The sequence below is a fragment of the Thermobia domestica genome, chromosome 18, assembly GCF_964235325.1.
Source record: "Thermobia domestica chromosome 18, izTheDome1.hap1.1, whole genome shotgun sequence".
Lineage (NCBI taxonomy): Eukaryota > Metazoa > Arthropoda > Insecta > Zygentoma > Lepismatidae > Thermobia > Thermobia domestica.
In genome coordinates this window covers 43,737,512-43,753,785 of record NC_137471.1, presented here as the reverse complement: position 1 = coordinate 43,753,785, position 16,274 = coordinate 43,737,512, and the positions used below count along the sequence as shown (strand labels likewise).

At 34.9% G+C, this 16,274-nt stretch overlaps 1 protein-coding gene across 8 annotated transcripts in view; it reads left to right on the top strand.

The window, feature by feature from the left end:
- LOC145675464 (uncharacterized) overlaps positions 1-16,274 on the top strand; it is a 209,781-nt gene that overhangs the window by 14,676 nt on the left and 178,831 nt on the right. For 7 of the 8 annotated variants that reach the window (XM_081745895.1, XM_081745901.1, XM_081745899.1 and 4 more), the window contains 3 exons: positions 2,498-2,640; positions 5,852-5,934; positions 13,149-13,210. In XM_081745895.1, coding sequence (XP_081602021.1) covers positions 2,498-2,640; positions 5,852-5,934; positions 13,149-13,210 — 288 coding nt within the window. Of the gene's footprint in view, positions 1-1,835; positions 1,991-2,497; positions 2,641-5,851; positions 5,935-13,148; positions 13,211-16,274 lie in introns of those variants that run through there. The other variant, XM_081745902.1, reaches the window with a different exon arrangement.

The following is a 16,274-nucleotide window of genomic DNA, read 5'->3' as shown; positions in this document are numbered from 1 at the left end:
CCACTCGTAGGTCTACTTCGACCCTGGACAAATATAAACTAAAAGATAGAGTCACACAGGCGGAGATTTTGTGGTGTATAAACGAGGTGATGAATCACAACTCTTTACGCAGTGCTGAAAGTAGTGTTCTTCTTTTCACTAGGATGTTTCCAGACAGTGCAATTGCTAGCGAGATGAAATTGCACAAGGATAAAGTGTCATATAGCATCGTGTACGGATTGTGTCCATACTTTCAACGTGAACTTAAATCCATATTACAAGAGTGCGAACATTATGTCATTGGATTTGATGAAAGTTTAAATAGTGTTGCGCAAAGAACCCAAATGGATGTAAGTGTACGCTTCTGGGACGATAACACGAACAGAGTCAGAACACGGTATTTGAATTCTGTGTTTATGGATCATAGTACAGCTACAGACCTACTACAAGGTTTGCAGAATGTATTGCAATCGCTTGATCCATTTAAGCTTTTGCAAGTTTCAATGGATGGGCCAAATGTAAATTGGGCGCTTTTACGACTAATGAAAGAGGAACGTTGTGCCTCCCTTGGTACAGACGCTCCACAGCTCCTTGAACTTGGCTCGTGTGGTCTTCACGTTGTTCACGGTGGTTTTAAGACTGGTATACAAAAAACTGGATGGGATTTGATTTCTTTTCTTAGAGCCTTGTATAACTTGTACGAAATGGTACCAGCAAGGCGTGCCCAGCATTCTGAAATAACAGGTTCGTCATTGTTTCCACTTCCATTTTGCCATATTCGTTGGGTAGAAAATGCGAAGGTAGCCAAGCGAAGCCAAGAAATATTACCGCATGTGAGAAAGTATGTTGAAACGGTTAAGGGAACAGACAAAGAACCCAACTGTAACAGTTTCAGAATAGTAGCTAGAAATTTGAACGACAAGTTGCTCTATGCAAAATTAGCGTTTTTTCAATCTCTTGCTGAGGACTGTGAGCCTTTCCTGACTGAATATCAGTCAGACACTCCTATGACTCCATTTTTACATGGTAGCCTTACTCAGTTATTGAAAGTATTGATGTCTCGCTTCGTTAAAAAAGAAATAATGGACAAGAAGAGTATCAATGCTATTGATGTTATGGAGAAAAGTGAAAACTTATATATTAATTTAATTCGTATCAAAGAAATTGACCTTGGGTATGCAACTAGGTCAGCACTGAGGAGATGTACAGAAGTTAGTGAAAAGGAAATGTTGAGTTTCCGAAAGCAAGTACGTGAATGTTATCAACATTTAGTGTCCAAGCTGCAGGAGAGGTCCCCGCTAAAATATTCCCTTACAAAAGCGCTGACGTTTCTTAATCCCTTAACCGTTGGTCATTCACAGGAAGAAGCTGTTAAACAAATGAGAGCAACGTTCGAAATTTTAGTGCAGAGTAATATTGTCTCAGCATCTGATGCAGAAAAGGCAGACAGAGAATACAATGCTCTAGTAGATCAGACACATGTGCGGAAGAAAATGGAGTCGTACAAAAGAAATGAACACAGACTTGATGACTTCTGGGTGAGTGTGTTACCACCAAATGATGTATATCTGTGCAAAATAGTAAAGATATGCCTAATTCTTTCCCACGGTAATGCAGCATTAGAAAGGGGTTTTTCGGTAAACAGGGAAATATTAGTTGAAAATTTGTCAGAGGATTCTTTAGTGGCGCAGCGTGTAGTGTATGATGCTGTCAATGAGGCTGGTGGCATACAAGCCCTTCCTATCCCAAAGCAGATGATTCTATCAATGAGAAACGCATACGCGAGATTCAAGGAAGCCGAAGAACACCGCAGAAAAGTGATGTCGGAAAAAGATCGCAGGGCCGCTGAAAAAAGTAGAACAGAACAGAGACGAAAGGAACTTGAAGCAAAGAAACAGAAAATCGTAAATCAGTTGTCGGAACAGGTTGCTACCATAGAGGAGGAGATCAAAAAATTGCATGATTAGATTGTTTCATTGTATATATGAAGAAGGAGACATTCTATGATCAGGTAAGAACTTGTACACTTTTTCATTACATTCAACCTTTCCTAATTTTACGAAAACATTTTTTTTTTTTTTTTTTTTAGAATGAGTCGGGAAAAATTTGGAAATGGTCGGGAAAAGTCTGGAAAAAGTCGGGAAATTGCTCAGAGAAATTTGCTAGACACCATGTATATCCTTCTCATGTGCACTTCAGTAGAATAGGCACTCACTAACGGTTGCGAACAATCGGTATCAAAAAATAATGACACTACACTAGTACGTAGTATCATTGCACAGATTTACCTCTTAGTAGTAATTTGCTGTGAACCCAAAAATAAGTAAGCTTTTATAATTATTAGCTAGAAATTGTCTTAAAATTTCCACAAGACACATAAAACACTTGCACATTATTATTGTTAAAATAAATAAATGTATTTATCTATTAAAAACCATATTTGGAATAAAAAGTAAAAGTGTTTATTTCTGTAAGTCTGATGATCTCAAGAAAAAAATAATTTTCTTTTCTTTTTCAGGGGCAGCGGTATTGGATTTCTTTTTGTATCAGTTTTTACTCTTATGTAAGAAATAAAGAAATGACAGCTTTACATACTACAATGTCACGAGACTTTGCTTCAGAAGCAGTCATTCATGTGGTTGAATCTTTGACAGGAGAAAGGTAATATATCTATACTAGCTGAAATACACGTTCTTCGCATTGAAAAATAGGAATATGGGAAATATTTGAACCCCATTCTCATCCGTATTTCAATGAAACTGTAGTGATAATCATTCATAAATTTTGAAACACTCCACTTACATAGAATACGAACTTTAATCGAAAAGAAATTTAAAAAAAAAAAAAAAAAAAAAAAAACTTGGGATAGATTTTAACTGTTTAAAATTATTTCAAACAAGTCAGCCGTTTTTCTGACCCCCAAAAGAAGTATGGATTTGTCACTATTCTCATTCATTTTGGATGTTTTATTTTTCACCCCTTCTCAGTTATCATGCCAATGAGGGCTTAAACGTAGAGCTTAAATGTTAACATCATCGGGGGTGTCAGTATTCATCTTAGGTATTCCAAAAACTGTGGATTCAACATTAATATAGGTCATTTTCGATTATTTTTATATGTCACCCCCTTCTGACCTCACCCTAGGCAGGCAGTAGTCAGGAATTCATAAAGGGGAGGGGGGTCGGTAACATGAAATACTTTGGTCATCACGCCAGGGGTTCGATCATTTTAAACTATTTTACTGGAACATATATTGGTTCGTTTAGCCAAAATTTCGTAATGCGGGAGGGGGAATGACATGAAATACTGAAGGCCCAGGAGCTCGATCAATCTAAAATATTTTACTGGCAACATACATTGGTTTGTTAGGACAATAAAATGAGGATATGTCAGTAAGTATTTTAATAACAAACTATGAAGAAATCTCGAGTAAAAGAATTTAAAAAAATGTATTGAAAAAGATTTTACAATATTTACGTTTCTTCCTCTGTTCATTCAAATTTTTCTTTCATTATGACCTCAACAATTATAAAAACTGCATATCAACTATTATAAAAAGTACATACTCAATAATGTATTGTAAAATATTTTACAGTATCTGCGTTCCTTTCTCTGTTGAACCAAATGTTAACAGAACTTTCTTTCCACATAATTTTTTTGTTTTCATTATTCCATCAACTACTGTCTGTTCCAAATGGCAGGTTAAAGAAGCAGTAGACAACTAAAAATGAAATGAAATCTTTAAGTTTTACGTCCCATGGTTATGCCGGATAGGTTAAAGGTTTCTGAAATAACATATTTGACACTGTAGAGAAGCGATGACGAAAAATTATGATAAAAAATTTCCACGCTGTTATACAACGGTACCATGCTTTCGAAAGCTTGAAATTTCCCTGACTTGTATCAGAAATTCTGAGAATTTCGTATCTTTTCTAGAAATTTCAAATTCCCTGACTTTTACAGGATATTCCGCTTATTCGCCACCATGTATTGCAAGTAATACAAATCTGCTTGTAAGAAAGAATAACAAAAAGTTTGCTGTAGCTCTTTATTTTTAACACTGATTCTTCTTTTTCTCGTTTAATATCGTTTCATCCTTCCTTATTATTTTCATTTCTCGTTTCGAAGGGGGGTCCGGGACCCCAGACCCATCCTTTGGTTACGTGCCTGCCCTACGGCTGCTACGGGTGTCTTACCCATACTGGGAGCTGAACTTGAACTTAGCAACGTCAGGAGTGTTAGTATCCATATCAGTGATTCTGAAAACTCTAAATTCGACATTAATATGTGTCGTTTTAGGTAATTTTTACATGTCACCCTCTTCCCACCCCTGCTCTTAGTAAAACCATTTCTGTCTTTTTTTTTTTTTTTTTTTTTTTTTTTTTTTTTTTTTTTTTTAAGTGTACAAGTTCGGTTGAAATAACTGCATGCGTTTCGGAGTTATGGAGGAGTATGCATATACACACACATCAACACATATATCTTTATACACACACACACACACACATATATATATATATACACATCTCTCTCTCTCTCTCTCTCTCTATATATATATATATATATATATATAGAGAGAGAGAGAGAGAGAGAGAGAGATGTACGAGCAGTAGCTTGGGCGTTGCCCCTGTCAGGAAATAAAGAGCACTGAGTGGAATAAATATTAAAGAGAAGCGATGCCTCTGCTAGAAAGTAAGGAAGCGAGCAGAATAAACAACGATAAGTAACGCTTTTGGCGTTGCCTCTCTCATAAAATAAGAACTAAGTAGTGGTTTTGCACCTATAAATTCATAACATCCAGTCAATGTACTCATCCACTGGGCTTTGTTTCTGAAATGGTATTTGTGTATCATATAAGTATTTCTGATCGCAGCACAGTCCATTCTCATGATTGGGATAAGGCAGTGGCGTATTTACGATTTTGTTTCGGGAGGACTTACGTAACTTTGTTCCTGGAAATATGAAAATTCTGCAAGATATTTCATATACTTTAATATAGTAAATACAATTTCGATGGGGGCTTAAACCCGGAAGCCCCCCTTAAATACGCTACTGGGGTGAGGTTAAAAATAAAAAAAAATAAAAAGAGAGAAATCAAAAAGTTATGTATTTTTTTCTTTCTTCAGTTCTGGAGCATCAGTATTTAATTTCAAAATACATTAGATAGTATTGGGTCGATGCATAAGTTCGTGCGGTTCTTATATTTTATTTTTATTCTGCTGTTTTGTTCAAATTCAAATACAAATACAACATAGATATAACATTAACATATTCTACGAATGTAACAATACATTGCATACACATTCAAAAACTTGTGCCATTTCCCGCGTTGTTTGACGAGGATTCTCATGAAGCAATTCATTCAAGCGATTTTAGTCGAAGTCTGAAGGTCTTTCTGAACGTGGATCATCAGACAAGTCAAACTGTCCTACTCGAAAGCGGCAAAACCATTTCTGTGCTGTTCTTTCAGCAATTGCTTCATTTCCGTACACTGCACAAATTGTTCTCGCTGTTTCTGCTGCACTGGGTCCTCGGTTAAACTCGAAGAGTAAAATGTGACAGAAATAATCATTTTTCTTAACTTGACATTCCATATTAGTTTGTCTAAAAAAAAAAAAATTATATACAATAATACGTTCACAATCATGAAAACCTGTGTTTCACAACACACAAACTCCAAACCACGGTAAAAAACGGAATAACGATAAAGAATCGCTTCACGGCACATTGTTACCGACCCAATAGAAAATATTGTAAGCATTGAATGTTGTCACTAGTTTGTTTTTTGTATTGTTGTTGTTTTTATCAAATAAAAAAAAAATACAATTACACTTATTTTGAACCTCAAAAATCATGTGTTTGTTCGTTTCAGTGCAACAGCTGTGCACACCTTTATTGAAGATGTGGTTAAAGTAGCACGCTTTAAAGATCTATTCAGTGTTATACTAGAAAAAAGTAAGTACTAGCTAGTAAGTTTAGTCATTCCTTTACGTTTTAAAAGTACGTTACAAGGTTCTTAATGTTGTGATAACATTCTAATACGATTAAGAGATTTACATTATTAGCATTATATATCATGGTACCAAAATTTTGTAAAGCACTTCCGTACCAAATTAAAAAAAAAAAAAATGAAAATAGTCACTATTCCTTACGCTTATTGCAACCTTAAAATGTTAAATAATTTACCTATAAAGTAAAGTATAAGCAGTATTGATTACCTATAAAGTACGTTATGAGCAGTATTGCTTAAAGAAGGAATAGGATATATAGTATAACCGTTACTAGAAGGCTGAAAAAACAGTTGACTTCTCACTGTCCATCGAAGTTCTGCTTCCTTTGGAGTACTACCACCTAGTGACAAATATTAACGGTAGTGTAGGATTGACAACACCACAAAGGAATAACAGGTGGCAGCATTTGCTGGTATCTATTCCCACAGTCTTGTTGCGGGAAAAAAAAAAAGTGTCAATTACTGGTACACTGTCAATTATTGGGACAGTTACCCTATCTAAACAATAGTTAAACTGAAATAAGAAAGTAAAGTAAATAGTTACATCAGTTTATACAAGTTTCTCGAGCATACTATGATAGATTCTACAAACTGCAGGTACCAAAATTTCATATTCAATGTCAAGGTAGCATATGGTGAAAGTACAGTACTCAATATTTATTTAGAATTTACTGGGAAACTTGTATTCAACAAATTTGTAATTGCTTTAATATAGAAGTAACATCCATATACATGTAATACTTATTATATCGACTTCATGACAAATCCTATATTATACTCTGTATAATCAAAAGGATGCAAATAAATACAAATACAAATAAGTATCCATCCGTTATTTATTCCTTATTTATATGTCAGCGTCATCAGATATCTTTCATGAAAGTCAGGAAATTTACTGTCAAAGGTCAGGGAAAATCAGGGAGTAGTCTAGGAAATAGATTCCTCCAGATCAGTAGGAGCCCTGTATTGCATCAAAAGGAAATTATAGTTACGAAAGTTATTGTGGAAAATTAACTTATTAACATTTTAAATAAATTTCGATGTGGGGTTCGATCTTATTCAAAGCGTGAACAGTGTGGAACCGAGCCAGGAATCGAAGTCAGGTCTCCGAATAACAACGCCGGAGCACTAACCACTAAGCTACCCAGTCCATCTCTGAACAGTCACACACTTTTCATTCAGGAAATAGATGGTCATACATTTTCAGATCACATGGAATGTTCCATAAACGTTATTCTTCTACAATCCAGTGTCCATATACAGTGAAATCTCTGAATAACGAATATTAGTAGGATATGATTACTTATCTGTAAATGAGAGGTTGAGTTGATTTTGAGTTTAACGTCCCTTTCTGCAGCAAGGTTATATGAGACGGAGTAAATGAAAGGTGTCCTTTACAGAGAGGACACACAAATTTGGAGTACTCACACCTCATTCAGTTATTGTATGAAGTATACCATAAATACATTAGTTATAAAAGTGAATAGTGGCTAATATTGAAATACAGTAGTCAGTGTTGAATTTATTGAGGGGATGAGATGGATATTGACATGTGTAAAGAAACAAATGTATCAGGAGGGGTTGGAGGGTTTATATGGGGTGCAAGATAACAGTGCATGTTTAATTTTCTCAAATACATGTTTCATCCCTGCCTTAATTATCACACTGACTGTACTAAAAGTAAAAGTAAGCCAATAAAAACTTGCAAAATTATTATTAAATACTAGGAATTTATTGTGAATAGATATTGTGTGTGTAAAAAGTCACATTCAGTAGCTCATTCAAATTCTCCTGTAATTAAACTATGTGAAAGATATATTAATCTTATAAAAGTAAATGCTGATGTAGATTTTGCGATACCTTATCTAAACACAATAAGGAAAGCTGTGAAATTTGGTCAAGTTTTATGAAACAAGTAGAATATTAAATTTGTGATGTTTGAATGCATAATGATATAGTTTTACAGTGATATGTCCTAGTAGAGAACCTCTAGTTATTCCAAGAAAAATGAACAATATGATAGCTGTACTGTATTTGGATTTTAAATTTTTACGTTCACTATTCATAATTCGCCAGTTTCTTATTATGATTTTATTTAGTTTTATAGCTCAACACGCTTTCTAATTTTTTTTTTTTTTTTTTTTTTTTTAATATTCTGTTTACATTTTTATTTTCACTGTTTTGGATTATGTAATCCTGTTCTAATCGAAGTAGTTTCAAAAGGAAGGTGCGTAATTTTGTGATGTTTTACTATTTCTTATTCTTTGGTGACTTTTTTTTTCTTTTTCTTGTAAATTTCACCTGTTTTTACTACATTTGTATCTACGTATTTTTGCTTTCTATTTTTGAAATCATTCTATTCTATAGTGTATGCAAGCCTATTGTCATTGGGGCTTAAGCCCTGTAATAAGTGAAAATACATAAATAATAAAAGAGAAGTTGCAAGTTCATCTTGCATCTGTTCTGTATCGTGGTTCACGAGGTCATTGACTTACTTTGTGTGGAAAGGATTTTCTGTCTACTGCATTGCATTATAGATTTATTTTCGAATTGCGGAAAGTAGTTTCTGTGCTAAATACATGTGAACTGAGAATAAGTCCAGTCCATTATGAAGAGGTTACTAAAACGTAAAAAGGCTATCCATCTCGATATTTGAGTGTGTTTGTAAAAGGAAATGTTACGTTCTGTAGCAATACATTTACAAGGTATTCTGAAACAACACCAAAGAACTTTGAGAAATGTGTCGTCACACTGAAACACCGTTTGCCTTTTATATGGTATATATACAAGGCCAACAAGAATTCTCAAATGTTTCCTTTCGGAGTTATAATCTGCCTAGAATTAGTAGGAATGTCTATGATATATTATTTTCAAGTCCGTGAATCGAATATCTGGGACAATTCCAACGCATTTGTAATGATACAGCTGTTTCTTGAGCACAAATGCGTTGACACAAGCTACTACCACAAAGATGCAGTTGAAACGTTCAATGGGAAGAGGTTAAAGAAATGTCGGAGTCATCCTTTTATCTCACCACGAAGAATTCAAAGAGACACTAATTCGTAACGAATACTTCAGTAAAAGAACATATAGAAATACTATATGAACGACAATATAAGAACTTTACACGTGTATGGGAAAACCCATGCATGTACATCATGTTAGACGATTTATATTTGATACAAATACATTACTCAGACTCGTTACAAAATTGCTTTCTTACATACTGGTAAGATAAATATAATGTAATAATAATAATAATAATAATAAAATTAAACAAAAAAATTATTCGTTATAAAACAGATGGCATACTCTTTACGTGTTGCAATAATCGGCTAGAGAAAGTAGAATGAGTACCACTCCTTTCTCGCTCTGTCCGATGCAGGCCATTTAGTTTCAAATCCAGGACGATTTTGCTTATTTTAAGTAAATAAAATTTTTAAAAAAAACCTCAAATTTTATAATTTTCACTTGCGTCGTCTGCAAGAGAGCTCCCATTGGCTGACACAATTCTACCGCTTTCAACTCGACGACGTATGAAGTCTGTTATCAAAATATTCTCATGGCTTGAAGAATAAATGTGAACAAAGAGTTACGAAGGGTAGTCGTAAAGTTTTAATTATCACTTCGAAAAAGTCAAGTTGCGATCATGAAACTTGATAATGATATTAGACCTTTTCTACATACTTATCCTTCAATGCAACGTATTTTTGCCAATAATGGATGACTTGGCCGAGACCTTGGTTGTAGAAGTCTTCATTTTGGCTGTTCAGGAAACGTTCCACCTCAAAAATCACCTTCCGAAAATACTTGCTATACAATGGTTTCTTCATCTGCGGAAACAGGAAAAAGTTACTAGATGCCATGTTTGAAGAATATGATGGTAAGGCAAAATTTGATAGCCCAAAGCAGCAGCATGTGTGACTTGACTGTGTCCTATGCAGAATGAGCTGGAGCGTTATCTTGTAACAAAAAGATCCCTTGGGCAGTTTCCCACGATCGCTTCGTCTTGATAGTGTCCCGTAATCGCGTCAGGAGATTTCGGTAATATGCTCCTATGATGGTTTGTCCTTTACGAGCATTATCTTTTAGCTCCACACCATGGCAGTCCTAGAAAACACTCAGCAACACCGTGCCCAACTGTGGTTTGGTCTTCGCCTTTTTTGGCGGTAGTGGATCCACACGTTTCTACTGCTTCCTGTGCTGTTTTTGTCTCTCGGTCACAGTAATATCCAGCACTTGTCCGTGGTGATTAGATGTTTAAAAAGGTCATCTGGATTGACTTGACACAGGTGCAATATTTCCGCTGCTGGCTTTGTTCGGCGGGATTTTTGAATGGGTATGAACAGTTGCAGAATCCGTGACTGATCCATGACTGATTTTCACTTTTTCCACTATCGTCTCGATTAGGATACGCCGGTCTGCGAGCACCAGTACCTCTTGCGATTCCTGGCTCTTCACAGAGGGATGGTCTACCACTTCGTTCTTCGTCATTCAGACCTGTCTGATCACACCGGAAGCTTCTCCGCCACCTAACCACTGTGTCATGATAATGGATTGTTGCCATACACCTCCACTAACTCAGCATGGGTTGCTGCGGTGTTCATTTTCTTCAAATACAGAAAATTCACGATATTCCACGTCGTCAATGGGTTGCACCATTTTGTTTTGGCTCCTCTAGTGGCATGCGACGTTACTGTGGGGCGGAGATTTCCATGTGTACCGGGACTACAAACATGTACCTACAAAGAAACAAAAAAATAGTTAAATAACTTGATGTTACGGAGGTGATTATTAAAACTATATGACTACCCCTTGTATTGTACGCTTATAAATAAATAAATAGACTTTTTGTTACGCAGCAAACTGGGTCCAATAATTCCACTTCACAAAAATAGAAGGGATGTTTTAAATTAGCATAAAATAAAAGACTGTTATAGGTATAAAAACGGTCATAATTCAAGAACGAAATGTCGGGTAAGGTTGCATAAAAAAAGTGTTTTGTGTCTAGATTCCATTTAATGTATCAGTGGATATGGAATGTGCAGTTTTCAGTTTCTGACCAGACCATTTCTTTCTACAAAAATACCATAAATTTTCGTTAACTTAGTCGTTTAACTTTGTCGCCTCCTTCCTCCTTGTTCCATCCACTGATGCATTAATGGAATCTAGGCATGGAATAAGCCCTGACACTCTCTTAGTCGACTCTGATGTGATATTTCGTCCTCGAGTTATAACCCTGCATTTTATCATTCCTGCCAATTTTCGGCGTGCTGTAGCTCGAAATGACACATTTGTGTACCCATATTGGTTTATAATTTATTTCATGTTTACTTTGAGCTTTGATTTTCAAAAGGCTTATGGTATTGTTTCCGGTATTTTGCGGGAAGAAAAATCTGTCCGCACTAAATCATTGTCCGTTATTGAAAGCTGTTCGTTAAGGCAAGTTTTACTATATTAATGAACACCATTGATAGTTGAATTCAATATTGTATAAGAAAGTGGGAGAACTCAAGTTATTTTTCTATAGATCCCCTTCTTCCCGGCTTATGTTTGATTCTTGGCTCGTTTCAAATCCAAGCAGGTAAAAATGATTCTCAGATACTAAAGCAAATATACATAATGTTGCATCAGAATCAAATATTTTCTTCCAAAGTTTTCTTATCCTATTCCGTATATCTACAAACTTTCAACACAGGCCAGATTTTATTCCGTTATTCTTAATGATTATCAACTCGAAACAATAGACTCATTCGTAAGGTTGATGGAAACATATGCCGCAGTTTCAGTAACAGTCGGTCGGATTTTACGAGAGTTACCATGGAACAGATAGATATGAGGTCTGTACAAAAAATATCGAACTTTTGGTTGGCAAAAGCACATTTATTTAGATAATATACATTGACTAATCTTAAAAGTAAGTTTCTTTGAGAATGAGCACACTTATTCCTGTGGTTCTACTATAATTGGAAATACTTTTGAAGCTCATCTTTCGGAATGATGTTTAGCTAGGCCTTTGTAATCCACGTGATGTCTTATCTGGAACGTAATCGGTTTCCTTTCAGTAGCATTTTCGATTTTGGAAACAAGCCAAAAGTCACATGGCGCCATGTTGGAGGAATAAGGAGCCTATCCTTGATCCGTGAGATGCTCGTGAGATCAGCTCCGAACGCCTGTTGGAACTTGCAAACCGTCACCACTTGTATATCGCCAAGTTTTGGCAAAGGTTGATGTACACACGCTACTGAAGTCGTTCCGTGATTTCTCACAAATTGCAAATCCGATCAGCGCTCGCTACCACATTTGAAGGCGTACTGTTTCTGACTGACGCTTTTTACAAGCCAGCAAAAATTCACATATGAATGTTTCTTATACATCTCTACCGATAGCACCCGTACTTAATTTGTTTAGCCGGAAAAAATAAGGCTCGTTGTTTTTTGAACATACCTCATGTCAGTAGGGCCGAATGGTATCAACTCGTTTAGCCTCCCTTCAGTTAAACACAGTGTTGGCTTTTCGACGAAGTCGTATTATTCAGGTTTATTGTAAGAAAAACACAGCGTTCCCACAAAAATACTCTTTGATTCGGAGGATCTATAAAATCAAAGTTTGTTAGAATATTCTTTTACTTTTGTAGATACAATTTCATCAAGTTTCATGTGGTATCAGTTCATTACAGACACTCAATGTGTACCTCATGTGTGCAAACATTCATAAGATAATCCAGCTCTGACGCGATCAACAACCTGATTTGAGACTGATGATCGACCTGAATGTTTCTATCACTGGTTACAAATGCTTTCATCCTCAACACTGTTGTACCAACTTCAAACTTATTTGTAAGTGGTTCACATTAAATGTGCGCTTGAAAGGATGCTGTATTTAACACGACACTTTTTGTTGAATGAATTTCTAAAATAGCTAGGTGCATTGTTGACGAGTGAGCGCCATCTTGAAATTGATTTCACTGCCTTTTAGTGATACAAGAACTCCGCAAATAAACAATAAACAAAGTTTTGAGACAGTGTCTTCACTGCTACCTTTATTTGAACACATTACAATAAGTTCTTATTTTATAACAACTTCAGATCAGAGAGTGCTTTCGTGGGCACGCTGTATGTTGAAGCATTTTTAATAACAGATATTTGTACCATTTTAGAATCCCATTCATCATTCGAGAAGTTGTTTGGACCACCAAATGAAAGTGGCTCAGTGCTGAAGGTAGGATATTCATAATCTCGTTTGAAGGTAATTGTGGTATTTCTTTTTAAAACTGTTGTTTTCTTGAATTCTGGATTGGTAATTTCAGGATACTGGACTCTGGGACAAAAAAGTTGAATTCTACAGAACAATAACAAGTTGTTTTATAGATTCAATTCACAAAACTTACTACACGTCTAGTATTTCTTGAGTGAATGAGTGTGTATAACTGTTTTAAGTGTAAAAAATCTATGTCGACATATATTACATCATTATCAGTTGGCTGTGGGATTCCCAGTTGACCATTAAGTAAATATTAGTTCAAGATAGTTGAAAATTATTTGTGATGTTACGTTGAAGTATATACAAGAATTTTTCATTACTCATAAAGAGAGGCCGTATGTTAGACAAAATGCCTATTCTTTAATGTTAAAGATATGATCAAAAATAACGTTGTAATGTCTCTATGGGGGTTTATAGTTTTAATTTAAGTCGATTTTATTTTGCCTATTTCGTCTCTTCCTGCCTAAATAATTGATTTATCCAATTTCCTTACCAGTTTCTCTTACTCTTCTTAAAAAAAATAATACCTAAAGTTGTTCTTTTCTTCCCCTCGATTTCTAACACACAACTCATCCATTTTCGGCTCGACCCGATAATTCTCTCCATTCTTCTCCACACCCACATTTCAAAAGCATCCAGTCATTTTTCATCATTTTTGCGTAATGTCCACATTTCTGACCCATACAGCTCAATAATCCACGCGAAGCTTTTATAAGTCTTTTTTGTCAACTCTTTATTCAAGGTCCCATAAAATAGTATTTTCCCCTCCTAAAGGCTTCTTTCGTCATTCCTATCCTTGCTTTTATTTCACATTACATTTCATATCATTACTTGTAATTCTACCTAGTTATCGAAAACTAATTACCTGCTCTATTTTCTCCCTTCCTACTTCTGTATTTGACACCAACTCCTTCATTCCAATCACCATGGCTTTTGTCTTTCTCGCATTTATTTTCATCCCATATTCTTCACAGTCTTTTCTCAAGTTTTCTAACATCTTACTGATTGTCTTAACAGATTCTGCAACATGAGCGATATCTGCAAACCATATACACCTAATCATTCTATCTCCTACTAAAATGCCGTCTTAATCATGTAGGCTCTTTTTCACTATCTCTTCTAGATAGATATTAAATAATATTGGTGAGAGAGAGCATCTCTGTTGAACTCCCCTTCTAATTGCACGCACCTCTGTCATTTCCTCCCCTATTCTAATACTTACTTGCTGGTTCATATGTAAGTTTCTTATGAGTTTTCGATCCTTCCATTCCAACCCAACCTTCTGTAGAATTTCCAACAATAATTCCCAATTCACACGGTCAGAAGCCTTTTCTAGATCAATAGTACCACTACAACGACTCACCAAAGGTAGTCGTCAACCTGGTTCGGCTAATGATATAAGTAAATCTTGAGTGGTAGTAATTGTTTACACATAAAAATATCTTCAATAATTATATACACTATTATTCTCACCTTTTCTATCGAAATTACAAGTCGATGATCGGTATTAAATGGTTTATTAGTTGAGACTCTTTTAACGTATTTTCACTCAAACTGTCTTGCAAACATACATGTTGATTAGGTATATATAAACAACTACATAGCAACGAATTATACAATAATGCATATTTCTTCCCATATATATTAAAAACATTCTTCTTTTGTTATTTTAAATTAACATTATATCAAGTATATTGCTTGAGTATGAGCACTTTCTGCCCAAGGTACTGGTAATTATTAAACGATACAAAGTATCTCGTTGTATAAAAATGTCGCCCGACGATGGGACTGAATATAAAAGTTACAAGCGAGCTTAGCTTTTATATTTAAGAACCACTGGTCCGTTTACAATAATGATGTTACATTACTTATGTCCTTTACATTTTGATCGCCCCTCGTATATATATATATCTTCATTAAGCTTCATATATATAAATACATTTATAATAAATCTTTTATTCCATTATCATTTATCTTTTATTACAAAAACGTCGTCGCTTAATAATATAATTACTGAAGGGTGCGCAGTCAAAATCGTAAGAGGCAAATTACCTTTTAAAAACATAAATCACAATGATTAGCATTTTCAATCATTATTAAAACGGTGATGTTATGGAAATAATATTTGATCTCTCCAGGGCGCATTATATAATAACTACGTTAGATGACGTTTCATAATATACATTGTATCCATAAGGCATCAGAATATAGAAGAATCTTATTCGGGTAATATATAAAGTAGCGCATAAAGACAGTCGTCAGATAAATGGCTTAATAGAATGAACCTTATTCTTAACATAATCTTTGACAACAAATTCTCAACACAAATCCATATAATATAAATAACCTTTGCCTTTGATCAATTATAAATCGAATTATAATTCTTCACATTAACAAGAGAGAATTAAAAATCATTTGAAAATTATCATTGGTTAATAAGAATTAAAGAAAATTAAATTAAGTAAAAATAAAAAATTAAACGTAACCTACGTTTAGACGAACAAAAGGAAGAAAATAAATCTATTTTTACACAAACATATTCATAAGAATCAGTAGCTGATATGGGTTTAACTCTTACTTCATCAACTGCAGTCAGTTTACATTCGTACTTGCATATGATTCTAATAAAGTACATTGTACTGCACAATCGTGATTATGTCCCGTATTGTTGTTCTGTACAAGAATTGTGTCATTCTCTTGATTTTGATGCGAAATGCCATCTCTTGAATTACGACTACGTCTATCCATGTAGTTTACTGTATTCCTTGAATTTCGCCATGTATTACGTCTATTTTTAAATCTATTTTGGTTATATGGTCTAACATAAGGATTGCCACGATTAATTAGGTTAGGTGGATTTCCAACATATCTTTGCCTATTTTGCTCGTTCGGATTGCTTAAATTCACTCGATTTAGGTTGTGTTCCGTATCGTTCGCATTACGGATATTTAGATTACGAACAGGTACAAAGTGATCTGAATTATTTTTAATTTTACCTACTCCCGCTTGATGATTCTGAGCG